Source organism: Oenanthe melanoleuca, chromosome 27 (genome assembly GCF_029582105.1).
Source record: "Oenanthe melanoleuca isolate GR-GAL-2019-014 chromosome 27, OMel1.0, whole genome shotgun sequence".
NCBI classification, from domain to species: Eukaryota; Metazoa; Chordata; class Aves; order Passeriformes; family Muscicapidae; genus Oenanthe; species Oenanthe melanoleuca.
In genome coordinates, this window is record NC_079360.1 from 3,301,758 (window position 1) to 3,327,581 (window position 25,824).

General features: G+C 56.3%; 3 protein-coding genes across 3 annotated transcripts; 2 read left to right on the forward strand and 1 right to left on the reverse strand.

The window, feature by feature from the left end:
- Positions 1-3,094: 3,094 nt before the first annotated feature.
- C27H17orf113 (chromosome 27 C17orf113 homolog) lies at positions 3,095-6,868 on the forward strand. Its single transcript, XM_056511837.1, has 2 exons — positions 3,095-3,640; positions 4,579-6,868. The coding sequence occupies exons 1-2, from the start codon at positions 3,128-3,130 to the stop codon at positions 6,109-6,111; spliced, it is 2,046 nt and encodes a 681-aa protein (XP_056367812.1). The 5' UTR covers positions 3,095-3,127; the 3' UTR covers positions 6,112-6,868.
- Positions 6,869-10,822: 3,954 nt separating this feature from the next.
- On the forward strand, positions 10,823-23,546 carry ZNF385C (zinc finger protein 385C). The gene is made up of 7 exons (XM_056511876.1): positions 10,823-10,959; positions 16,026-16,136; positions 17,670-17,841; positions 18,313-18,642; positions 19,945-20,132; positions 20,262-20,360; positions 20,671-23,546. Exons 2-7 carry the CDS (start codon positions 16,026-16,028, stop codon positions 20,893-20,895), a joined length of 1,125 nt encoding a protein of 374 aa, XP_056367851.1. The 5' UTR covers positions 10,823-10,959; the 3' UTR covers positions 20,896-23,546.
- Positions 23,547-23,636: 90 nt separating this feature from the next.
- Positions 23,637-25,798, reverse strand: NKIRAS2 (NFKB inhibitor interacting Ras like 2). The gene is made up of 3 exons (XM_056511896.1): positions 25,608-25,798; positions 25,173-25,414; positions 23,637-24,793 (listed from the first exon to the last, which is right to left on the reverse strand). The coding sequence occupies exons 1-3, from the start codon at positions 25,699-25,701 to the stop codon at positions 24,554-24,556; spliced, it is 576 nt and encodes a 191-aa protein (XP_056367871.1). The 5' UTR covers positions 25,702-25,798; the 3' UTR covers positions 23,637-24,553.
- Between the last annotated feature and the right edge of the window lie 26 nt (positions 25,799-25,824).

Consider the following 25,824-nt stretch of genomic DNA (forward strand, 5'->3'; position numbering starts at 1 on the left):
AAGAGAGGAATTAACCGGGGGCCGCCAGACCCCCCTGGTGCGGAGCCAGCCGGAGCCAGGTACAAAGCAGCTCCTAATCCTGGTGAATTCCGGTGAGCCACATCATTCCTCATGGCCCAGCTCCAAGGTGCGAGCATCCTTCAGCCCCCAGGCACGGGATAAGTACTGGAAACAAGGAGCCAGGTTCCCAATAGGGGTCCCACGGGATTTCAGTGTTCTTATGGAGCCTTGTTTGGGGAAAGCAAAGGTGGCACAAAGTCCTCTTTTTGGAAGTAGTCAAGAGGGTCCAAATTTCTGCATTTATTGCTAAAATAAAGTTTTTGAGAGGTGAGGAACCCCTCTGCTTGTTAGGGAGCACTGTGGCAAGGGGCTGGGCTTCAGCCCCAGCCTTTCAGCTATGGACCAGGAGTGCAGGTAGGCAGGAACACCTTGTGGCATTCCCTAAAGGGCTTGGACTTGGGTCCTGCCAAAACTCTGTGTCCATGGCTGGGGGCTGCTCTACCCACGGCTGCTTGCAGAACACCTCCAAAACCCAGAGAAACACGCATCCTGGCTGGCTGCAAACACTCCTGCAGCTCACCCTGCTGGGATCTCTGCTGGGGGAGGCATCCCTAAAGGCTGGTTTTTCACATCATTACCTGGCACATGGGGAGCGTTGGGAATTAAAATCCAAAGGGATTTGGGCTCAATGCTTATGGACAAGGGAGGAAAAGATGCTGGGTAGAGCAAGACTGATACCTGTTTTTGATATCAGTGCTGTGGGGTGAAGTTCCCCATAGCTCCTGGGGAGCAAGATGCAGCCAAGCTGCCTCCCGAGGACCATGCTGCGTGTGCCCGGCTCTCAGCTAAGACACCAGGCTAGGGATCCCCGGGCACCTGAGGGAAGGATCCCGGCAGGTGGGCACAGGGCACGGTCCCCAGGGGCCTGAGCGCACGGCGCAGCCACCGCATCCACAGTCCCCGCAGCCCGGCCACGGCCCCGCGGCCTTCCCCATCCCGGCCGCCGCTAGTGGCCACTGCCGCCGTGAGCTGCCGGGAGCATCCGTGAGCAGACGGTGCTCGCAGCAAGATGGCTGCTCCGGTGCTCCGGTGAGCGCGGGCGGCCGCCGCAGGCTTTGTTCCCGCACCGGGGCCGCGGGGTGCGGGGGGTGCTGCCGCCTCCCGAGCACCCCGCTGCTTTTTGGTTTGTTTTTGGCTTTGCGTTGCTTGGCTGGGTTTTGTTGTTGTTTTTGATTTTTTTTTTTTTTTTTTTTTTTTTTAAATTTTAATTAGGTGATTTTTTTTTTTTTTTCCTATTTAAAATCTGGGAAGTTTGCAAGCCCCCCCACCCCAAAGCCTATGGCAGCTTTTCCATGGTACGTATGTAGGGGCGGGTGAGTGGGGTGGGCACGCTGGGCTGGGCGCTGGGGCTGCCCCGCTCACCCTGCGGGCACGGCAGCCAGGGATGATGCACCAGGGAAAGGCTCAGGGCAGCAGCTTGTCCTCCCACAAGTAAATCCTGATCCTGCCCAAACTTCCCGGCGGGGGGAGAAGCAGGCTGGTTGGGGGGAGCGGAGTGTGACCCCCATCCCGAGCTGCTGCTCTTGCCCGTGGGCAGCAGCAGCGAGGGGTGCTGGGCTGGTGCCACGGCACCACGGGTGCTGCGGGAATGGGTGCTCTGCTCCATGCCAACCTCCGCCCCGGCCTCGTGCATCCCACGCACTAATTGCTGCTCTTTTTTTTTTTTTTTTTTTTTTTTTTTTTTTTTTTTTTTTTGCCTTTCCAAGGCAGCAGCTTCTGCTGGAGCAAGTTAGGGGGCTGTGGGGATGGCTTGGGAGCGAGTGGGGTCAGTGACAGGGAAAGAGCACAGGAGTCCTCCCCTGGGGCCGTTGCAGCCAGAGCTGGGTGCCCACCCGGGGCAGGGGTGGATGGGGTCGCTGTACCAGTCACCCCAGGGTACCCCATGGGCAGTGCTGGCTCCGTGGGATGGGTGTTCACAGCGCTGGGAGTCTTGGCGGTGTTCTAACGCCTGATTTGTCAGGGTTCCATCCCCCTGCTCCCACAGTGCTGTGGCAATGGCTCTGGTTTGGGGCTTGTTCTTCAGAAGAACCCCAGGTTCCTCATGGGTGTCTCAGCAAGTCACGTGGATTGATGGTGTTCCCCAGTTTCCCTGCTGCTGAGTGTCCGTGTTTTCTTTTCCTCTGCATTTTGGTTCTCTCCTTCCCCATGCAGCGCTGGTCTCTTCCCTCTCCTCTTAACCAACACCTTTATCAAGGCTCAGTTTGGATTTTCAGTCCAGCTCATGGAGAAATGTGAGGATCAGACTGAGTGGGCCTGAATTGTAGGGAGAATGTCAAGTGAATGCTTGAAACCCTTCAAGTCCTGATTTGGTTACATGTTTAAGTGCTTTGCAGCCTCTAGCTCAGTAGATATTTGGGAGCCTGGCCTGGAGTGGATCCTGTGTGTCACCTCCTGAGGGGACACTGGGATGTCACTGAATGTGCAGCACATGGCTGTGCTGCCATGGGACCTGCCACTGCTTTGGCAATTCCCTGGAAGAAAGACAAGCAAGGCAGGACTGAGAGCTCACGTGTGCACGTGTGTCTGAGCTAGCTCCCAGAACATCACCCTTGTTCAGCTCCAGGGCCCTGGCACTCACTGCCAGCAGCAGGTGCTGCTCCTCCAGGGCTGAACTCTCTTTTTTGGGTGTTTCAGCCAGCGCTGAGCCTTCCTCACTTTCCCAGTGCCAGCAGAGTGGGGGGAAGCTGCTCCTGGGGAAAGTGTGTGGGTGTTCCTGTGGTGGTGGGACTGTATGTCTGTGTGCCAGGCCCACCAGTGACGCCAAGAGCTTCTGGTGATGCCAGTGAGGTGCTTGATGGGATTCCCCATGTGGTGCTGGGGCTATTGCACAGCCTAACCTGCCCCTAGCGCCATCATCACTGCTGCTGTCACCGTGCCACTGCTGCTGTGCCACCACAGCTGAGCCCTGGCTGAGCTTTGCAGGGCCCTAATCCCTTTCCCTTGTGTCTCTTTCATCTCCAGTCGGACCAGGAGAGTGGTAATTGGCCTTCTCACTAAATTAAATGTGCAGGCCGCTCCTCAAGGCACGGTGCGGTTCAACCGTAGTTGATTTCCCAGCCGCAGCAGTATGGTGCCTCCAGGGAAAAAGCCAGCTGGGGAGACTTCAAATTCCAATAAAAAGTGTAAACGCTATTTCAATGAGCACTGGAAGGAAGAATTTACCTGGCTGGAGTTTGACTATGAGAGGAAACTCATGTTTTGCATAGAGTGTCGGCAGGCACTGGTGAAGAACAAGCACGGTAAGGCGGAAAACGCCTTCACCGTGGGCACGGACAACTTCCAGCGGCACGCGCTGCTGCGGCACGTCACCTCGGGCGCGCACCGCCAGGCGCTGGCCGTGAACCGCGAGCAGCTGGCCTTCGAGAGCCGCGGCCACCCCGAGCTGCGCTCGCTCATCAAGGTGGAGGTGAACCCGGCCAAGGTGGCTGTCCTCACCACCGTCTACTGGATGGCCAAGGAGGACATCCCCGATGAGAAGTGCTCCTCCCTGCTCAGCTTCCAGAAGTTCAACCTGTGCCAGGCGCTGCTGGCGTCGGAGCACAGCGAGTATTACCACCCTGGCAGCGTCAGGGAGATGCAGGTGTGTATGTGGGGCCGGGGTGACACCTGGGTGACCGCTGGGATGGTGCCCGTGGCCACCGGCTGTGCAGGAGCTCCCCGAGCCTGCCAGGCTGCTTGGCAGGAGGAAAGCTCAGGAGTTCAATTAGCACACAATCTCTGTGGGTTTTGCCTTTTTTGCCCTAAACTGAGTGATCAGAAAGATCAAGTAGCCGGAGAGTTTAGAAAGGATTTTCTGAATTTTATGAACACTTCATGCCTGCTAAAATCAAATTAAATTTTTAGTGAGTCTTGGCCGTTTGCCAGGCTTTTCAGCTCTCTGCAGAGCCTTATTTTGCTGCAGATAGACTAAACCCACTAATTAGGTTTCCCAGCCTGTGGTGATCCTTGCAGCACTCACACACACAGAGGAAGTTTTCTCTCCAAACTGGGGAGTTTGCCTGAAATGGGGGGAATGTGAGTAAATGAGTAAAGACCAAAAAAATGTTGCCATTTTGCTGCTGCTCCTGCTGGGCCAGTGAAATGGAACTGCTGGAGCTGAATGAGGCAGGTGGGTTCCTGGTGTCCTGTCTCATTGCCAGCATAGGTGGGGGTTTGGGAATGGGATGTTGGCGTCTGAGGGGTCAGTGCTACTGGTGGTGCTAATGTCCTGCTGCATCTTTGGGGCTCTGGCCACAAGCTCAGGACAGGAACCCCCAAGCTCTCAGCAGCTTCCCATGGTGCTTGAGCTGCCAAACAGGAGCAGGAGGAGGAAGCTTATTAGGGAAAAAGAAAGTGATTTCCATCCTCTGTGTGTAACCAGTGTAAGGGCTTTTCCCTGGCTCGGGGCTCATGCACTGCAGGAGCCTGTGGGTGGGAGCTCACCCGCTCGCTGTGCCAAGTGCTGCTCATCTCCCACTGCCTCTGAATCTTATTTGTGTTTCTTTCTCCCTCCCCGCACCCCTCCTTCAACTGGCCCAGGCAGCCATTGCCAAAGTCCTCCACAATGAGGACAGGCACAGGATCAAAGCCTCGCCGTTCATTGGGCTGGTGGTGGACGAGACTGTGGACGTCCTGGAGCACCGCAGCCTCGCCATGTTCACCACCACTGTCTCCCCCTGCAACGGGCAGACCTCCACCACCTTCCTGGGCAGCTTCGAGCTGCCCGCCGGGGAGGCCTCCACCGTGGCAGGCAAGGTGGGTGAGGTGATGCGCTCCTTCGGCATCCCCACCATGAAGCTCACCTGGCTCAGCGCTGACAGTGCCTCGCCGGTGGCCGAGCGGCTGAGCGGGGTGGGCACGGCGCTGAGCTCGCTCTGCCCGCTCCTCACCGAGGTGCACTGCCTGTCCCACGGCACCTCCCTGCTGCTGGCCGAGAGCATCAGCACCATCGAGTACCTCCAGAAGTACGAGACCACCGTGGATGCCGTGTATAGGCTCTACTCCAGCTTCCAGGGGGAGGGCAATAGCCTGCAGGAGCTGCGGGTAGTGCTGGACCTCTGTGAGATAGACCTTGGGAGCCCCAAAGCCATCCACTGGACTTCTATCTTCCCAGCTGTAGAAGCCATCGACTCCTCATGGCCCACACTGGTGCTGCTGCTGGAGAGCGAGGCCGAGCGCTCACCCGTGGCCCGTGGCCTCTGCGAAGAGCTCAAGAAGTTCCAGTTTGTGGCCTTCACCAAGATCCTCCTGGATGTCCTCCCCATCTTCCAGAAGCTCAGTCGCTTCTTCCAGATCGAGGACTTTGACCTCTCCATCCTGAAGCCCATAGTCTCAGCCACAGCCACCACGCTGCAGGCCCAGCAGAGCACCAGCGGCCAGAACCTCCGGGAGTTCCTCAGCGAGATGGACAAGCACCTGCAGGACGGCCGGGAGGGCGAGAGCCGCCTCTACTACAAGGGTGTGGAGCTGGCCAACTGCTCCCAAGTGCACCTGAAACACTTTGAGCACCTGAAGGACAGCTACCTGGAGAGGGTGCGGGGCAACCTGCTGGACAGGTTCCCCAGCAGCGTCCTGGAGGCCATCAGCTCCTTCTCTGCCATCTTCAACCCCAAGTGCTACCCGCAGTCTCTGGAGGACATTGGCAGCTACGGGGTCAGCGAGCTGAATTTCCTGCTGCAGGTGTACTCACGGGTGGTGGTGAGCGAACGGGCCCTGAGCGACTTCCCGCTCTTCAAGCGCATCGTCTTCAGCCTCAGCCAGCTCTCCTTCAAGGACCTCTGCGTCAAGCTGGTCTACAGCAGCTCTGAGATGCACGAACTCTTCCCAGACTTCGCTGTGCTGGCAGCCATTGCCCTGGCCTTGCCGCTGGGCTCGGTCCTTGCCGAGAAGATGAGCCGGGGCCGGGAGCTGCTGAGGCGCGGCCGGCCGCGCCACGCGAAGGCCGAGGGGCTCTCTGACCTCATGAAGATCGCCATCGACGGGCCGGCCGTCAGCGAGTTTAACTTTGCACTGGCCATCGAGTACTACGAGAGCATGAGGGAGCCTGGGTTCATCGTGGCGCAGGTGAAGTGAGCGTGGTGCTGAGGCCGGGGCCTGCGGGCAGAGCCGGGCCTGCGGGCAGCTCAGCGCTGCCTTTCCACGTCACTGCTCGCTGCTGGGGCCGGGCAGCCACAGGGAGTTGTGGCCTGGGAAGAGAAAACAGGATCCTTTGCAAGCCGTGCAGGGGATGGTGACCTGCTCTGTGCTGGGAAGAGAAAACAGGATCCTTTACAAAGCCATGCTGGTCCCATGACCACCCCTCCCTCATGCCCCAAACCTCTGTTTGAATCTCCCAGAATTCAGAATCCTGAGATCCTAAACTGAGATGAGTTTTTTCCAAGGGTTTGTCATTTTTTTTTTTTTCTTCGGGAGATGAAGGCAAAGCTCTTGAGCTCAAATGTCACGTTGCCTTTGCACAGAGATACCCAGCAGCTTTTGCTTAATGCTCTGCAAAAAGATGGGATTTCTGTTATTCTGGAGCCTGGAGAATGAATGCAGAAAAGGCAGCACATCCTCCGAGCTCTGCGCCGACCCCAACATGCCTGGCGGTGTCGTGTTGGTGTTCCTTGCACACAGCACAGGGTATTTTTAGCTGTGGCATCAAGTCATGATCATTTCAAGAGCAAGAGGTTTAGGGAATGATATTGTAATGGCTGAGGAAATAGTAACTTTAAATGCATCATTGTGTACATATGTGTATGTGTGTATATATATAAATATACATATATAAATATCTATATTAAAAAGGTCTATCTTAATTTTTCTAAAGTTTAAAGTATCTAAAAGGACATTTTTTTTCCTTGCAAGGACAGAATAAATTATGAACAGGGGTCCAAAAATAATCAATAGCTAATTCTTGTTCTTTCCAAAATGTCCTCATGTCCCAGAGTTCCCTTTGCATCTTGAGCTGTTGGCAACCTGCAGTCTGGGAGAAAGTCCTTCAACATCTGCTTTGAGGACCAGCTAGAGGTGCTCAGCTCATATTTCTGCTCTGAGTTGTTGCTCTCTGTCCTGAGGTGAGCAGAGCTGTTGGTATCCACAGCAGCCAGGAGCTCAGCCCCTCTGCCCACAGATCTGGCAGTGCCAGCGGGGTTGGGGTGCTCCTGGTGTGTTCCAGTGTGACAGGGCTTTGCTGGTTTTAATTGAAGGGATGTTTCCTTCAGTCCAGACTGATTCTAATCAGCAATAAACCCAGTGCAGCAGCATGAAGCATTACCTCAGTTGAATCCTGAGGGCCGGGTCCTCTGCTGGAGCTGCCAAAAGCTGGAAATGGGAGGATGTTGCAGATCTGCTGCCCCACAGTCCAGGTCTGGTTGCTCTGGGAGTCCAATGCAGTGCAATCTGTTTGTTACTAGTCCATATCCCAGAGGTGCTGGGGCTGCACTGGTGCTGCCATCATGGTCCAGCGTTGTGACTGGTCCAGCTCTTCTTCTCTGGCCTTCAGCACTGGGGAGCCTCCTGGAAATGTGCTTGGCAGAGACAGAAACTTTAAAGCTCTGGGTAAGGATTTAGAGACACCATCAAAATTTGCTGAGAACATCTTCCAGGCAGGAGGGAGCCTCTGTGTGAATAAACAGCTCTGTCTCCATCTGGCCTGGGCAGACTCCGTGCCAGATGCTCTCTGAGGCAGTGGTGTCTGCGGAGATGAGTGCTTGGCAGACTCCTGTTGGTTTGAGAACCTGCAGCGTTGGCCCTGCCACCTTCAGAGGCAGCTTTGGGAGGTTCACACAGGCAGGTGTCAGAGCACAACAGGTACTCTGCTCTGCCTCACAGGGACCAGGAGAAAAACCTGTGCAGGTGTGTCTTCAGTGGCTGTGTAGAGTGAAGGGGTGGAGGACAGACTGGGGAGGAGAGCCAGACACAGTTTGGGTGAGTTTTGGCTTAATGTTTTGGCAGGGCTGAAAACTTTAAATTCCAAGGGATCCCTACAAAAGTCACTTGTCTGTGGGACAGGAGCTGGGCTGAGCTCCAGAAGGCTGGGAAGGGGCTGAGCCCCAGGTAGAGAATGCAGGCTCTGATGGCTCTGGCTGAGCCCCAAACAGGGGACATGCAGCACCACATCAGGGACATCGTGGCTTTGACATCTCCTGGTCAGGCCTGGACTGGACCTGTGGAACTGGTGGGGGGCACAGAGACAACCCCCCCAAACTGCAGCAGGTGCTCATGCCAGGAACGTGTGGCTCCTGTGCTTCTCTCCTTGCATCAGCCCCTTGGAATGCTCTGCAGAGCCTGGAGCACGTCCTGTCCCAGGAGGACCAGCAGTGCCAGGGCAACAGGATTTGCTGTGGAGGTGGGGGCTCCTCTGCCAAAATGGGGGGAGACAGAGCAGGGGCTGTGACAAAAAGCTGCACCACTGGGGCTCTGCTCACCAGCACAGCCCCACCTGCTGCTGGCTGTGCCCGTCACCTTGCCTAAGGTCATGTCATTCTATACAGACCTGGGACCCTGCCACTCTCCCAAAAGCAAATCCCCTTAACTGAGTGTCTAATTAATACCTAAAAATACTGCCCTCAGCTGCTGCTGGAATCTGCCCTGCAGCAAAGGTAAGACAGCATCCACAATGCCATGCCCCCCTAACCTTGGAAACGTGCCCCAAGAGCATCCTGTGGGTGCCCCAGCAGGGTGTTGTGACATGCTGGGGAGCTTCCCTAGGGTGGTCTCGGCCCTCTTCCTGCTCCTCAGGGTCTTGTTTGCTTCAGGGACAAAGCCAAGTGAGCACAGACCTGCGCATCTGCAAGGTCTCACAGGAGTTTCTGAGCTCTCTTTAACTGCCTGGTTTATCCCAGTCCAAAAGTGTGTTTAACCCACAAATTTGAGCACAAGGATGTGCCAAAGAGATTGACATACCTTCTCATATCTTCTCATTGGTGGCCGGTGCTGGGAGTCTGTGTCCCCCCTAGCACTCGTCCTGTGCCTGCCCAGTGCAGGAGCTGCTCCCCAGGCAGTGAGGCTTTCAGCCCAAAGCATGAGCTGAGCTGCAGCATCCCTTCTTGTAGTTTGATTTTAGGGATGAGGTGATTGCCCACCTCCTGTTCCTCCCATATATAAATAGGTGTGTGTGTATATATATATATATATTATATATGTATATTTTATGTTTTTAAGGCCAGTGCAGTCCGTGCAAATCTCACTGACTGTGGTGAGTGGAACCCTGTGTGATCCAGCCCCAAATGCCTTTGCTGCTCTCGCGTGGGGCCCCGGCTGCGTGTGCTGGGGGGTCCCAGGGCAGCTCCTCTGGCGCCAGCCCGGCCGTCTCAGATGATTTGATGTAGAAGAACTGTTTCACGCCTCAGAAGGTTGATTATGCACCCCTCACCCAATCCTGCTCGCTGCTGCTGTAATGTTATTTATTTATTTTTAAGCGGTTTCACAGATTTCCCTTCTGGGCGACTCTGGAATTAACTCGATCAGTGCATGCCTGATGAAGCAAACTGTAATTCCTCCCTGGAGTCAGGCCTGGCTTGGGGATGGCTCCGGTGCCGTGGCAGAGCCGCCGCGTGCGCTCGCCCAGAAAGAGGTCGTTGGTGCCCGTGGGGCTGGCGATGAGCACTGGCTGCTCAAATCCAGGGAATCTCTTGAACTCTGAATTTCAGATGTCTCAGATCCTGCACCAGCCGGGATCAGCACAGGGCGGGTGTGGAGCAGAGTGAGGAGCAGCACCAGCCTGGGGTCCCCATTCTGCATAGCTGGCATCAGGGTGTGGGGGCTGGAGGGGCATTCAGGCTTGGTGCTGGTGGAGTGTTCCTGCTGTGGAAGTGGGTACTGGCCACTGTCAGCCTCCCACAAGGGTGTTTTCAGGTCCAGAGGATTGTTGGGATGGGGTTATACTGTGCTGGGTCAAGGGATCCATGATGTTTTCGAGGGGAAAAAGAACCCAAACCTCAAAAAAAAATCCAAAGGAATGAGGAATATTGACCTTGTCCCTGCTGCAGGAAAAGGGATGAGGCTGTGGGTGGGTTGGAGGAGGTGTGAAGGCATGTGGGATGTGAATGGGCCCTTCTGGCTCACAGCACTCTGAAACAGTTTCTTGTTTATTGTATTTGGTTAGTTATTATTTTTATTTTAGCTTTTCCCCCTCCTTTCTCCCAGAGCTGGGCAGGGACTCCCTCTGCTAGAGGGAGGATGCTTTCCTGTGCTCATCATCTGTGATGAGTCTGAGTTGGGATGGGGAGCAGGCTGGAGACAGATCCCTCTGCTTGGCCTTCCCTCCCTCCTTCCCTCTATCCCACGGGTGTTTTCTGTTGAAACAGAACATTATTAATAACTCTAGGCTATTTTTAAGTCTCACGCTGGAGCGCGTGGTTGGTTTGCAGGGGACGGGGAGTGGCGGCTGTGCAGCAGGAGTGGGGGCAGCTCAGCCTCTGCCCCCAGTCCTTTGGCTGCTGCTGGCAGCCACAACCTCACCTGCCCTGGTGAGGAGCCCAGGTGGTGCTGGCGTGGGGGCCCCAGGGCTGTGTGGCTCCATGGCAGAGCCCAGGGAAGGGGCTCTCCCCTCTTCCCTGGGGAAGTTTGGACACCTTTTGAGGGTTCAGACTCCTGGGCGTGTCCATGCTCTGATGGTGGCTACATCCAGCTTCCAACTGGGGTGCTGATGTTGAGCCTGGAAGGCAAAGAGGTGCCCAAGGGCTGGGACCTTTCCCTGGGGGGGTTCTGTAGTCCATGGCAGATGTCCCTGTGTGCCATGTCTTGTGTGCCCTGTCACCAGTGCTAACATTGCTCTTTCCCTCTGCCTGCCCAGGTCCCTCCGGACACAGCAGCCCCCTCTTAGCATCATTGCCCATCCCTGGCCGGCCTCTTCATCCTCCCTTGGACATCAAGCACTTTCTGACCTTCAGGCTCAACGGGACTTCACCGCTCAACCTCTTCCCCAACTTCAACACGGTGAGTCCCCAGGGAGAATGGGCATCAGCTGCTGGACCCCTCCTCCCTGACAGCAGTGCCTCCTCATGGCATCACTCCCTGAACTCTACCAGGTAGTTTCTGGTTTAATTCCTGGGGTTTTTGGCTGCTGGACACCAGTTTAACATGCCCACTTTGCCCTTATCTCGGAGAGGTTCCTGCCCAGCCAGCACCTGTCAGTACCAGAATTAAAAACATGGTTCATTTTAACCAAGATCAATTGGATTTTGCCCCTGGAATCAATAGTAATAAAGTAGCTCTGGAGAGCAGTTCATTAGTTGAAAATTAAATAAGGAAAAGAAAAGAAAGAGAGAGAATGTACTACAGATATGAGGAATGTGGCTGCTGCTGTGGATGTTGGGGGAGTCAGAGTGCTGGGATCTTCTCCCACCCCCTGCCTGGGCTTCAGATCTCCGACCTTGGACCACCAGCCCAGGAGCCTGAGGTGAGCAATGACACAAATCTTTAGTGATGTTCCATTAGACAGTGAAACTGCCATGGATATGGCCAAGGACACATCACTGTGTCAGATGTGAAATGGTGTTTTCTCCATGCTGCACTGCTCCCTCAGGCTGGTCCCAGTCCCGTGGGGGTCTCTGTAACCCCGGGGTGATGCCTAGAATTGTTGTGGAGCAGGTTGTGCTCTGGGAAGGGCAGTGGGCCCAGGGGCTGCTCCCCGTCTCTGCCCCAGAGGCACTGCATGCTGGTGTTTGTGGTTAAGTCAATGCCCAATGTTTTCTGTCATGAACCTGGAAATGGGACTTTCCTGAGCCCCCTCCCTGCTTGCTGGCCTTTTGTGAGTGGCTTTGAGCTTAAACGTGCTTGGAAGGTGCAATTTATCGCTCAGATCCTCAAAGACAGTTCAGAAATTAAGCGCAGGATTCCAGCTGCTGTTGAATGGGATTCAGGCGTCTGAGTCCTTTAAGCTCTTTTGAAGCCCCAGCCCAGCCTCTCCCTGGGCTAATGAGCTGGAACACAGGGCAGGAGGGGTTTTGATGGCATTATAGTTCTTGTTTTTTGTCTGGGCTCTTTTTTTAGTCGCTGGAGTCAGGAGTGCACTTGACCCAAGGCCTGTTGTTTGCTCCTCTTGGCTCCCACCTGCCGCTGCCTCAGCGCGTGTTCACCCACGTTTGTTGCTTTTAAAAAAATTAGTGATTTGGAAAATGACTCTGGTACTTGCTGGAGCCATGCAGAGTTGCATGGCTGCTGTGCTCTGTGTGGGCTCCTGCCACAGAGGATGGGTCAGACACGGACAGAGGTGCCAGGGGAGGCTGTCCCAGCCACGTGGGGACCTGGAGTCAACCACTCTGAGCTCAGACCTGAGCCCGGTGTGTGCTGTTGGTCTAGGGGCAGGAGCTGCCCCTTTGGGGTGTGCCTGCATGGGAGATGTGGATGAATGAGGCTGATGAGGTTCAGGGCATGCCAGGCTGGTGGCTCTGGAGGAGCCAGAGCAGAGCTTCCGTCCCACAGGATGCAGGGCTGGAGCATCACTGCAGCCTGAGCCAGTCTGGCAGCTCTGGAGGAGCCTGAGCAGAGAGTCCATCCCACAGGATGTAGGGGTGGAACGTCCCTGCATCCTGAGCCAGGCTGCTCAGACTCCACTTGAGCCTCAGTGTGAGGAGACGGGCAGCAGTCAGGGTCTGCCCCTTGCTGAGGTCACTGCCCCGTTGGAGCTGCTCCACAGCAGGACCTGAGGGTTCCCCATTCATGCCTTGCATGGCTGGTGATGCTGTGAGGGCTCAGTGATGCCCTCAGAGCTGGAACTGTTTGCACTGCCCAGCAGAACACTCTGCACTCAGAGCAGGTCACAGGGCTCCCATGAACCCAGCAGATGTTTTACTCTGGAGCGAACAAAACCCTTCCAAGCTGCCTCCTGTCACTTAGAGCAACAACCGGTGATAAAACCCCTAAGAGCACTGCGGGCACGTTCCTTGCTCCAAAGGCCCTTCCCTCAGCTCGGGATGTTGCAAATCCCCAGGACCCAGCAGCGCCTCGTAAAACCCCGTCAGCAGACACGATCTGAACGGATGCTGCATCCCTGTGAATTCCTGCTCCTGACCTCAGCGGCCGCAGGGAGCTCGGCGCAAGGGTCGCTATTTATATCGGCAGGAACATCCAGGGATAAATAAAGTAATGTGAGTCAATAGGAATTGACTATAAAGCTGGGATCTTTATTCCCCAAGACTGTGGTGCCCAAAGCCACCTCTGTTGCTGGCTCCATTCTTCTGGAAACCGCCAGGAAGAGCCTCAATCCCTGGCTGCAGGCACCGGTATGTACGGCTGCAGCACAGCCAGCCCCGCGGGAGCTGCGGGGGCTTTTCCATATCCCAGAGAGCTGCGAGGGCATGCGCTGGGGAGGAGATAGAGGGATGTTTGTGTTCGCTTTCAGGAGAAGCACAAGGGCTCTCAGGTGACACCAGGCTTCAGACGTGCTCAGTGCAGGATGGAGCTGGGCTGGTGTAGCTGCTGGAGCTAGGATGGGTCTGGCTTCAGGCTGCTATTGAGGGCTGGATAGCTCCAGGAGCCCCCCGAGGCAGAATTCAGCTTCTCAGCTAGCCAGGAATGAGATCCCAGAAGTCGTTGTAGAAGTTCTGAAGGCAGCTTTATTTCTTCGAAGGGCTCTACCAGCAAAATCCGGATACATAGCATAGCATAGCAAGGGGTTTTTACAGGGTTTAGGAGGACTGAAATTCTAACCATTAAAATCATAAGTTGAGAACTATCTAATTACTTTGAGATTCTAGGTGAGAAAAGATCAATCATTTAGTAAAGTTAAAGACCAATAGAAATCCTAAATGATAACAGGGGTTTCAGTAGAGGGGTGACATTTCTCTAACATGAGTCATCCTAAGAAAAAGTTTCGTTGTCTTAGGGTATGAGATCCCAGGGGCCCTTTTCAGGGACAGTTGTATCATCCACAGGCTGGGTTTCTGGCAAAGCACCTGAGATCATGTGTGCTTCCATGGGGGTGGGCAGCTGGAAGCTTGAGACAGTGCTGGTGTTCGCTTTGGGACAGCAGGAGCAGCAATAGCCACCAGTGCCTTGGCTGGGATGGCTGGGGCTGGGGTGAGCAGCCAGGTCTGAGTGTGCTGGCCAGCCCAGCCCCTGGGATCTCATGAGTCCTGTGCCTGCCCAGAGCATTGCAGGTGCACTGTGGATACAACTCATTGCTGTGCCACAGAGTCGAGCAGGGTGGACTTGGAAAAAGCACAGGAGGTAGAAAGACCCAGGTTGGTGCCAGCAGCCTGGTATAACCCTGGGAGGATGAGGAGACCCTGTGCTGGGGCTGTTCAGCACCACCACTGTGTAGCTGAGGCTCAGACATGGCCCTGGTGCCACTGGCTTCACTGGCATGTTCAGAATGAGGCCAAGACAGTCCTTGGCCTCATTTGTGTCCTTGTGCCAGTATCTCCCTCCCCTCTGCATCCTCCTCCGATCCCAACGTTGCTCATGCTGTGGTGCTCAGGGTGTGGATGAGCCCATGGGAGCTGGCAGTGCTCTGTAGGTGCCAGTGTTGTTTGGTGGGAGCTGGTGGTGCTTGGTAGGAGCAACAAGCTGGAACCTGGTGGCTGACACTGCTGGAAAGGTTGGAGCCATTTTTCTTTCCTGAATAGAAAGGTGGGTGTTTCTCTGGAAAACAAGTGCTGGCCCAGCAGCCCAGCAGCGTGGGGGTGCTGCCAGCAGCACATTGCAATGTTTGTTGTCAGGCATGGAGCAGCATCTTGGCCATCTGTAGCTTCCTCCAGGTCTCTGCCGAACCCCAAATGCCTCTTCATTTATATGCCAGATAAGTGAGTAAAATTTCATAGCAAACAGGCACTTCATTAATCACCTGCTTTTACCATTCTGCTCACTCCTGGAAAGGAATTTAGGGTCTTGATAATGGTGCTGTTGTCCAGGCATGTGCCTCGAAGACTGATGCACCTGTCTCGGCAGTGAAATAGCTTTGCAGAGAAATACGATCGCTGAAAACCCCGGGCTCTCCTGACAGCAGGACTCAGATAAGATAATCTCCCTGTGCCACAGGCTAGGGAACAATACTTGCATTATAGATTGGAGCCACGCTCAGACAAAGAGGTTATTCTTATGTTTTCTTCCTTAATAAATGCATTTTGTTAAAAACAATTATGGCTTTTGGAAGCAGTTTGGTGCTTGGGCTGTGGAATGAGGCCGAGCCCTGAGGCAAGACAGAAGGGCCAGGGCCTGGCACCGGCCACATGCTTGGCCCACCACAGCCCTGGGCGGGCTGGTGGACACGCGTGGCTCCTGGCAGGTCATCGAAGAGGTTCTGTGTGTGCCCAGCCCAGTGACCGAGTTGTCATTGCTGGGTTTGAGCAGGTGAAAAGCACATCTGGGCAGCAGTGGGGCAGCCCAGAGGGGCTTTCATGGGCACTGTATCTTGGGTGAGCTGTGTCTGTGGCAGCAAGCACTGGTGTCCCTCCTGCCCTGGCACCCATGTGGGTGTCAGTGTCCTATGGGCTGGCACACATGGCCCTGCTCATGCCTTTGGCATTGAATGGGGACATTCCAACTCTCTGCTGAAGGGCACATGGAGAATGAATGGCCAGATGTTTGTTTTGGCCACCTCTGTCCCCCATTTTGGTGATTTCTGCTCCTGCTGAAGTCAAGGGTAGCCGGTGAGGTTCAAACAGAAACTGGTAGTTTGCCACCTGCGATACAAGTGTCTGCGTGGGAGGAGAGGGGACTTGGGCACACAGTGGGGCAGACAGGGTCTCATCCCTTCTGCCAGACCACAGCCAACATTCAGACCTTGTGGATTTGATGGATTCAGGAATGGTTTGAGCAGGACAGGAGCCAGTGTTGACACAGCACCTTGCCATGTGCAGGGGAGCCTCCATGGCCGCAGGGCTCCTTGGCAGATGCAGCCCCCTGCTCCTTCCAGCCACCCTGTGTGAGCTCTGTGGTGTTGGCAGTGGCTTCTTGGGAGTGTGGCAGGTGTGGGGGTCACCAGGACATGGTGCCATGCCAGGGCAGCCATCAGGACATAGCAGCCAGCCAGCCTGTGCCCTCCCTCCCTCCCCTTGCAGATGGACCCGGTGCAGAAGGCAGTGATCAGCCACACCTTCGGCGTGCCGGCCCCGCTCAAGAAGAAGCAGTTCATCTCCTGCAACATCTGCCACCTGCGCTTCAACTCTGCTGTAAGTGGGGCCTCAGGTGGGGCTGGGAGTGAGCAGGGGCACAGTGCCAGCCCCTCATCACTAATGATGGGCCAGTCCCATCCACCAGAGCTGCTGGTGCTCACTGTCCTGCAGCACAGGGGCTGTGGCTACCAGAGCTGCTCTTGCCTCCCTGGGCTGCCTGCAGAGGAGCCATCCCATCCTGGCCATGCTGGATCTGCAGTGCCTGGGGCTGATGCTGCTCTGTCAGCAAAACTCCCTGGTTCTGGGCTTCATGATTCTGCTCCATGGCCAAGCAGCTCAGAAAAAGCATTGTTTCCCTGTTTCAGGCTGCCTTCTGGCTAGAGGTGCTGTGCCAGGAGAGTCAGTCCCACTATGGGCACCCTGTGCCCATGTGAGCACCCCATGCCACTGTTCCTGCTCTGCCCATGTCCCTCCAGGTCCCCCTGGCTGGCCCAGACCCTCACAGCTCGTGGGTGTTCCAGCATGGAGCCTGTGACCTACTTCAGCTGCACCCAACCCCATTCCAGCCCTGTTACCCAGGGCGAGTTTATTGTTTCTGCTAATGAGGCACCACGCTTGGACTGGCCCTTTGCTTTCCCACGTACCAGCCCCAACCCCAGCCCCGTTCCCAGCCCTTGGAAAGCTGCAGGGGGAGGGAAGGGAAGGGATGGGATAGGATGCTTCTCCCTGCTGAGCCCGGGAATCCTCAGCTGGCCCCCAGGAATGCTGTGCAAATTAATCTGTCCTACTCAGGGGTACAGTGTCTAATTAATACTGGGGTTCCTCTCCATAAATTGCCAAATGGGGGCTGTTTTGGGGGACAATGCAGCATTGTCCCTGTTGGGAGGACACCAGTGTTTGGGGGATTTTTTTTGGTGGCCATTTTTATCAGTTTGGTGCAGACATGAATCCATCAGAGTTGTGCTTCATTATCAAGTGTTCATGGAGAGAAAGGAGCTGGGGACGTGAACCATGTGTTGGACACCCCTTAGGATACAGTGGGTGATGTGTCCTCCCCACCAAAGAACCTCTTTATTTCATTTTTACAGCAACAATTCGTTGTACATTTCTGGAGTCATAAATTTTGCCTGAAAGCTGCTTTTAGAAATGACTTGGTGCATTTAATCAGAACAGGGTCCTTATCTCGCCAAGCAAGCAATGTGGTGATGTCTTAGAGAGTGATACCTTGGCCCCAATATGTTGGTGTCAGAGCAGGCTGGGGAGAGGAGGGAAATGGCTCTGTGCTACAGCTCACTGCAAACAGTCCCTCTGTGCTAGACCTCATTGCAAACACCCATCTGTGCTACATCTCACTGCCAACACCCCTGTGTGCTGCACCTCACTGCAAACACCCCCATGTGCTACATCCCACTCCAAACACCCCTTTGCAGTGGTCCTGCCACTGGGATGGATGCCACCAGGTAAGGTGGCTGCACTAGAAACATGCCTGAGTGGCCACATCCTGGGTGTGACCCCGTCACCTGCCCTCCCCATGTCCGTCTGTCTGTCTGGGCACAGCAGTGACTCGGCCACCCCGGTGTCTCCCCCCAGAACCAGGCAGAAGCCCACTACAAGGGCCACAAGCACGCGAGGAGGCTGAAGGCCATCGAGGCCATGAAGAACAAGCAGAAGGTGGTGGGGGCTGCAGCGGGGACCCCTGGCCAGGACAGCACAGCCGACCTGGCCCCCAGCCCTGTGGGCAGTGGGGAGCTGGGCAGCACAGGTACGAGGAGGGGGTGTGGGCTGAGGAGGCTGTGGTCGGTGTGGCAGATGTGCTACCGGTTTATAAACGAGCTCCTGTGCCTTTGAAGGAGCAGGGGGTGTTTTCCCTGTGATTTAGTGTCTCTGGGAGGTGTTTTGTATGGATGCAGGAGAGAAAGCGATGTCTCACACATCCCCAGGGCTGTGCCACATGCAGGGAGGGGCTGGTGGGAGGCGGGGCAGCACCGAGGCTCGCCCGGGGTTTTGTGCTGAGCCCAGCTTCCATGCACTGCAGATAACAGCTGGAATAGGAGAGACCTGGGGAAGAGCCGCCCTTGGCAGGGATATGCATGCAGACATTTTCTGAGATGGTCTTGGGGAAGACTGGGCTGCTCCCTGAAATCCAGAAAAACCTGTTCAGGCACAGATAACTTTCTTTTTCTGCCCATTTCTTTCTCTTTTCCCCTTCCCCCTTTCCTTCCCCTCCCACCAGCTGATGCCAGTAGCCCACAGGAGTCGGAGGGTGAGGGCAGCAGCCTGGGGCTGGTGCCCAGCACCGAGGAGCCACCTGTGGAGCTGCCAGGCAGTGTGGCCCCGCTGGGCTCCCCACCAGCCTCCGAGCTGTCAGAGGGCACCTCGGATGCCACCAGCGTGGCCTCCTCGTCCGCCCAGGCAGCTGAGGCACAGGCAGCTGAGTCGGGCAGCAGCGTCAGCTCGGCCCCTGAGAGTGAGAAAGAGGGGAAAAAGAGCAAACAGCACCTGTATTGTCCCACCTGCAAAGTGACTGTCAACTCTCTGTCCCAGCTGGAGGCTCACAACACTGGTAAGGACATTATCAGGGGACAGGGGGACAGGTCCCTTGCCACTTCATCAGGGCTCTGAGCAAAGCCCAGCCATGCCCCATAACCAAGCACCCTTGCAATGAAGTAGCAAGCCCTAATGAGTGTTGCTGTAATGTAAAAATATTCATTAAAATGACCTGCACAGATAAGCCATGGGGCTTTACCTGGGCTGCAGCTTCTAGGGTGACCTCTCACAAGGTCAAACACTCTTATTGTTCATGTCTCAATTAAGGACATTTCCGAACACTTTTAATAAAGTGATTGAGGCTGTTTTATTTTCTATTTAGCTTGAAGCTGATAGCCAAGGCTTCTTCCAAACCTGGAATAATATTTCCCAAAGCAGCTTGGTGGTTTGGGCTTGTGGCCCTGTGGAGAACGGGCCCTGCAGCTCCAGCTCCTGGCTCACCCGTTTCTCTAGAGGATGCTTTCGTTGGGCACCCCAACTTTAAATGGAAGGTCCTTTTTTCCCCCAGCTCATCAAGTATTGGGAACCAATTCCTCCCACCCCACTGCCTGCTAGGGCAGCAGCAGCTGCAGTGTGCAAGGTTGGCTCAGGACACTGCTGCGGCTTAGCTGCAGACGTGTCCTTTTGCTTTTGTCAGCTCCAGTTACAAATTCAGGGGCTGATTTGGGGAAAAAGAACAAACAAACAAACAAACGTTTGCAGGCTGGCACTGCTCCGTGGCTGTCACACAGCTCCTTGCTTCACGCCTTAAAAAATAGAATGAATTAGCAGGGGCTTAAGTTACTTGCTCCCCATGCACCCTCGCCATCCCGGCGCTGGCAGGGACAGGACGGAGCGCCCTGTCCCCAGGTGTGTAGGGATCTTGGGTTCCTCCTTCTGCACCTGCTGTGACCCTGCTGAGCTATTCCTGGCTCCACAGCCAGCTCTGCTCTGACCTTGGGCATGGCTCAGATGCTGCAGCACGGCGGGCGACGCGTGCCCAGCTCCGCAGACTGTGCTAACGCCCGGGGACAGGCGACAGGCTCCAGCACACACTCAAAATAGCAGCTCCTCCAAAGCTGGCACATGGAGGGGGGGGTCTCTGGGAAGATAAGCATCTCTGCTCTGCCTGCGACATGCTGTTTGGCAGGGTCTGGGAATGGGCTGCACAGCACTGGCAAAAATCCGGGCTCCCAGGCAGCTCCCGGTCCCCTCTGACTGCAAGTGCTGCTGGGCACAGGTTGGTGGGGCTCCCCTGGTGCTCTGGAGGGCTCTGTTCCGGCTGCTGTGGAACTGGCCCGAGGCTGGGCTGGGTTTGCTGAGTATCCCCTCTTGCCAGGCGCCAAGCACAAGTCAATGCTGGAAGGTCACGGTACCCAACTGCGGCGAGGCCGGGGCAAGCTGCTCTCCCGGGCAGGGCACAAGTCCAAGCGGATTGGGAACAAGGGCAGCATCAACATCCAGAACAAGGCGTTTCACTGCCAAGTGTGTGAGATCTACGTGAACTCCGAGACTCAGCTCAAGCAGGTGACAATGCCCTGGGAGTGCCTGGGCACTGGGTGTGGGACTCGGTGTGTGGGTCCCTGCAGGGTGATGGGTGTCCCCAGAGAGCTGAGCTGGACAGGCTCCCAGTGATCCAGCTGTTTTCCTTCCCAGCACATGAGCAGCCGGAGGCACAAAGACAGGCTGGCAGGGAAGCCACCCAAGCCCAAGTACAGTCCCTACAACAAGCTGCAGAAGAATGCTGCCCTTGCAGTGAGTATTCTCAAGGTACCTGTCTCCCTGCACAGCACTCGCTGGGTTCGCTCGCAAAGCCTCGCTCACCTCAGCCATCCTTTCAGTGAGTTATGGGAGCTGCTTCTCTTAAACCTTGGTTTCCATCACCACAGCTCAGCGTCTCCCCTCAGGGAGGGAGAGCTGTGGTGGTGGATTTTGAGTCTATTCCTGTGAAAGCCAGCATGGGGATAACTTGGAAGTGCTTTGGCAGCAGCCTTCACAATGGTAGCATTTGTGATTCCTCCACCTGTTCTGCAGCCTCACCGTGTCTCCCCCTCTCTCCCTGCAGTCCAAGCTGGCTTTGCAGAAGCACCTCACCAAAACCCTGGCAACTCGTTTCCTGCCGAGCCCACTCACCGCCGCCGCTGTCTGCGCCATGCCTGGACCCCTCGCCCTGCGACCAGCAGCTGCCACCACCCTCTTCCAAGCCCCAATCCTCGGACCAGCCCTTTTCCGAACACCGCCGGCCCATGTCCGCCCCACGCCGGGTCCCATTGTCTTCGCACCCTACTAGAGCTGCTGGCCCACCGAGGGTCTGTCCACTGCGGCTGGGCTGGGCTGCGGGGGCTGCGCGCTGGGGGCAGCGCTCCTGGTACCTGCTCTCCTGGCTGGTGGGAAAATGTAGTCGTAGACATCAATCCCAGCTTCTCCTTTGCTTGGAGAGGGCTCCCACTGGAGAGAGGTGCCCCGACAGAGCCCAGCCAGCCCCGCCGCACATCCCCACTGCTCCCCCAGCCTGTGCTGGCCCCATGCTGAGCAGATGAGCCCAGGCAGTGCACAGAAGAGGACAGTGTCCAAATCAGCAGGACTGTCTCATGGCCAGTCTGCCTGTACTTGGCCTGCTTCTTCATTGCCCTCCCAGTTACCAGACTGGAAGGAGAAGAGCTGTCTGGTCCCTGGAAGAAGCAGCATCCCTCTGGTCCCTGCCAGCCCAGTGGGAAGGGAACTGCGAGGGGAATCTCAGCCCAGCTCTTACTGGGAGAAACAACCCCAGCACAAGTGGGAAGCTGGCAGTTTCTCTCTCAGCCTGGGCTGGCAGTGCCCTTGCCAGCCCTGCACCTGCCTGTGCTGGCAGGGGGTTTCTGTGCCACCCACCAGCTCCCTGCCCCCACAACTCCCTACGTCCCACCAGCCAAAGAGCCCCTGCAGTGGCAGGCACCGGCCACACCGACTGTATCCTCACTCCAAGAGCAATAGCTGACCCCAGGGCCGGTGCCTCCTCCCTCCAAAGCACACAGGCCCTGCCCTGGCCCCAGAAGCACACGATGGGCATGTGGCCAAGCAGGGCCCCACTCATGCTCAGCAAGGCCAGGAGCACCAGGCTGTCTGGTGCTGGCTCCCCGAGGAGGTGATCCTGTGCTTGGCACCTGTCCTTGTCTCTGTCCCACCGCGGGGACAGCCCTGCCCCTACCTCCTGGGAGATGCTGTGAGGCTGAGTGAATGTCCCTAAAGCACTTTCAGTTCTCCAGTGAAAGGCAATGCTGCTGCTCACCTGCTGTGCCCGGCCCTCCAAAACCACCCCAGTTAGGAGCTTCCAGGAAGTTACTGATGATTCAAACAAAGGTGTCCTCAGCAGCCTGGACAATCAGGTGGCAGTTGCACCCACAGACTGCGGAATGCTGGGCTCTGGAGGGACCTGAGGCCGTAGCTCTGCGTTTCACTGTGCTCAGACAGCCCAACCATGACCTGTCTGGGACTGTCACTGTGGCACTCTAGGTGCCCAGCACGCTGGTGTACATAGAGAGAGTTGCATCCCAAATGGACCTTTCGCTGGAGGAACACCCCACCCCGATCTATGCAATCCAGGGGGGCAGCTCACCCGCCGCATTGGCCGCCTGCGATTCCCTTTGGTGCTGACGCATCCATGCAGTCGGAGCAGTGGTGGGAGCAGAAGAACCAACGTGACACTGAGCTCTGTCCCATCCCCAGCTCAGGGTGCTGGTTCAAACCTCTGCTGTGATTCCCATTCCCTCCCTTAGGAAGAGGCAGGTTGGTGTGCACCTGGGAATCCACACGCACAAGCACACATATCTGACGTCTTGGCCATAATCAGCGCCTGGATTTCAGAAGGATTTGCCCAGCGTGCTCTGCCAATGCTCAGGATGGGTCCTGGCATGGGGAGGTGAATGGGAAACAGCCAATGGGTGACCCAGATGGCTGAAACATATCTGCTTCCCAGGGCTGGAGCCTTGGCAAGGGCAGGAAAGCTGCAGGAGGGAGCACACACCTGCAGGGCAGCACCAACCGTGGAGCCACCACTGCACTCCTGCCACAGAGGCAGGAGAGTGAAGGAGCCTCTGGGTATGAATTCATCTGCTCAGGGCATCCCTTCCCTAGAGAAGGAGGAGAGTGGAGAGACGGCACCAGGAGAGGACTGAGCAGCTGTGCATAGAGACAATGGAAAGTCTTGCAGCAGTGCTGGGATACGTGGCTTGAAGCACAGCTGAGGGAAGGAAGGCTCCCTGCAGAAACGGCTTTGCCAGGAATATGGAGATAGTCCCACAGCCCAGGGGACACATAGGGACCCCACATCCCAGGGGACAGAAGCCCGTGCTGGTGAGGCCCCAGGGGACAGGAGGGATACTGTCCCCACTCCCCAGTGCCAAGCAGCCCATGGCCAGTGCATGGCCAGCCACCCCTGCCCGTCTCACTGTGCCCTTCCCAGGCCCTTGGGGTCACCCCCAGTCCAGCCACTGCAGCAGGACAATGGGTCCCCTCCTGTGCCATGAGCCCCTGGTGCCCTGCCCAGCCCCTCAGAAGCATGGGGAGCCAGGAGCTTGCAGAGCCACGTGGCACCAGTGGGCCTGTTCCCCTCCATTGTTCCAAAAAGCCTGTGCTGGAGCCATGGCTGCTCCTTGCCCCTCACCAGTGGAGTCCTGATGCACTCCTGTTCTTGGCACTTTAACCCTGTGAAAGCCATTCCTTCTAGTAACAATAATACTGCAACGAGCTGCGTAAGAACCCCTCGTTATGGCATCCCCCAAATCCCCTCCTGCTCTCCAAAGCATTTACTGCCTTTGACTTAGCACATGCTGTACTAGGAGTAGGGATAGTCCATAGCGCTCGGTAACGTGTGCCCCTCTGTAAATAACCTTGGAGTGATGTGAAGTTTGATTCAAAAAACCAGAAAAAAAAATAACAAACCCAAAATGGAATATCCAGACTCTAGGGACTTGGCCAGTACCCTCCTGTAATGTTCATTGTATATTTTTTTGATGTACTATAACTGTTGGGAAAATAAAAAAAAGGAAAATATTTTGATAACCGAATCTCATCGCTTTATTGTGTTACTCAGTAAATAAAAGGAACAAGTATAAACATATTGGGGCTTTCATCAGTTCTTTTCCTACATCCAGACCACCTAAAGGGAACGAATGCTGCTGGGCAGGACTGGGACACCTGTGCCTTGTCTTATGGTGGTTCTAAAAGGAGGCAGCATTGTGTCAGGTGGCCAGTGAGAGCTGCCACAGCCCAAAGCATCTGGGGTGTGCAGGGTAAGTACAGTCCCAGCTCCTCCAAGGATCTAGGTATGCAGGTGAAGCACAACCCTATCTCCTCGAAGCTCATGGCTGAGTCTGCACTCAGGAAGAGGAGGGCTAGAATGGTGGATTTGGACACCTTGCCCTCAGGAACAGCACCTGCCCTGCTCTAGGCATTCCCTGGGGCAGCATGCCAGGATATTCCAGTGCATAAAGGAGCAGTGGATACTGCCAGGGTAAGGGACAGTTTGCCAGGGAGCAGCACAGAGCCAGCTGGAGCAGGGCAAGGAGAGCTGCTTGGCTGGAGACAAACAGGCTCTGCCCACATGTTATGAGGAAATAGAAAAATAGGGAGTTGTTCCCTCCAGATGTGGATCTGATCCCCACATTCCAGCTGTGCCTCTGTTCCACTCTCCCAGCCTGCACCTGAGAGCAGAGGAGATCACTGAGTGAATCCTGACCTTCCTGTAGCACCTCTGACAACTGCAGGGGCTAGGCAGGGAGAGGAGTGGCTCCTGTCCCACTGCCTCTGTCATCTGCCAGGACCATCCCTAGCCCTGGGATGATTGTTCCTCCTGCCACCTGCTTCCCACAGGCTCCATGACAGCAACCAGGACTCATCAGGAGGTGTGTGAGAGGGAAGCAGGAAGGTGAGGAAGAGGAGGTGGCAATGGAAGGGAAGGGGAAGCAGGCTCAGCCATCCATGGATCCGCTGCCCTTGTTCTTGCGGCTCAGGGGAAAGGCAGACTTGCTCTGTGGCTGTGTCATCTTGCTGGCCAGGTAGATGAAGGGCTCGATCAGCGTGCGCCGGTCAGCCACAGACACCTCCCACAGCTTCACCTTCTCGCCCTTGGCCCAGTGCTGGGCTGCATCGTGGTCCACCCGGCGCTGCTCCTGCAGGTCACACTTGTTGCCCAAAACCACAATGGTGACCTGTTCCAAAAGGGTGAGAAGGGTCCCTGACGACCAGCCACAGAGCTGCAGGGCTGGCTGGCTCTGCCACAGAGACCCTCAGTGGTGGGCCTGGCCCTGCCACTGATTTCCCATCCATGTCAAGGCCTTTTGAAACCAAATTACCTCAGTGCTCCCTTCCCCTCCTACTGGGGTCTGTGTGTCTCAAACCAGCCCAAAGAAAGGAGCTTTTGAGCACTTGTATGCTCAGAGAGAATCCCAGGAGACACCCTGTTGCTGTTGAGAGTCCCACAGATCAGGGACCCATCAGTATCTTGTGACAGGCTGGACAAATCAAAGGTGAGAACCTGCCCCAGGGGAGCAGATCCCACTCTACAATCTCTTCTCACGGGGGACTCACCTCCTTCTTGTCCTTGGACTTGTCGATCTCCTTCTTGAGCAGCTCAACACGCTTGAAGGACTCCTTGCTGTCGGTGCTGTAGACCAGCACGTAGCCGTCGGTGCAGGAGAAGCAGTGCTTGGGCAGCTCCAGCCCGTCCCGCAGCCCCCGCGTGTCGTAGAAGCGCACCTGCTCCCGCACGCCCCGGTCCGTCTCGATGGAGCCCACGTAAATGTCCTCCTGGGTCTCGATCATCTCCGAGCCTGACAGGGAGGGCAGGGCACAATGGGAACCCTGCAGGGGCCCAGCTCTGGCACAGCTCGGGGAGTTGTGCCCTCCCCACCCACCGCTGCTGTGTCTGAGGTGACCAAACAGGGACAGCCCTGCCCAGGGCTATCCCCAGAGCCAGCACTGCCCAGGGCCGGACCGGCCCGCTACACCCGGCGCCGCACTCACCGACCACATGGTTCCCGTATAGCAGCTGCTCCAGGATGGAGGTTTTGCCGACCGAGGCCTGCCCGCACACCACCACCTTGCAGCTCTTGCCCATCCCGCCTCACCGGGGCGGCGGCGACCGAGCCTCACCGGCAGCGGCCAGAGGGGCGCGGCGGCACCACAGCGCCCCCCTGTGTGCGGGCGGACCGTGCGCCCTGCGGCGGATGGGGCGTGGTCC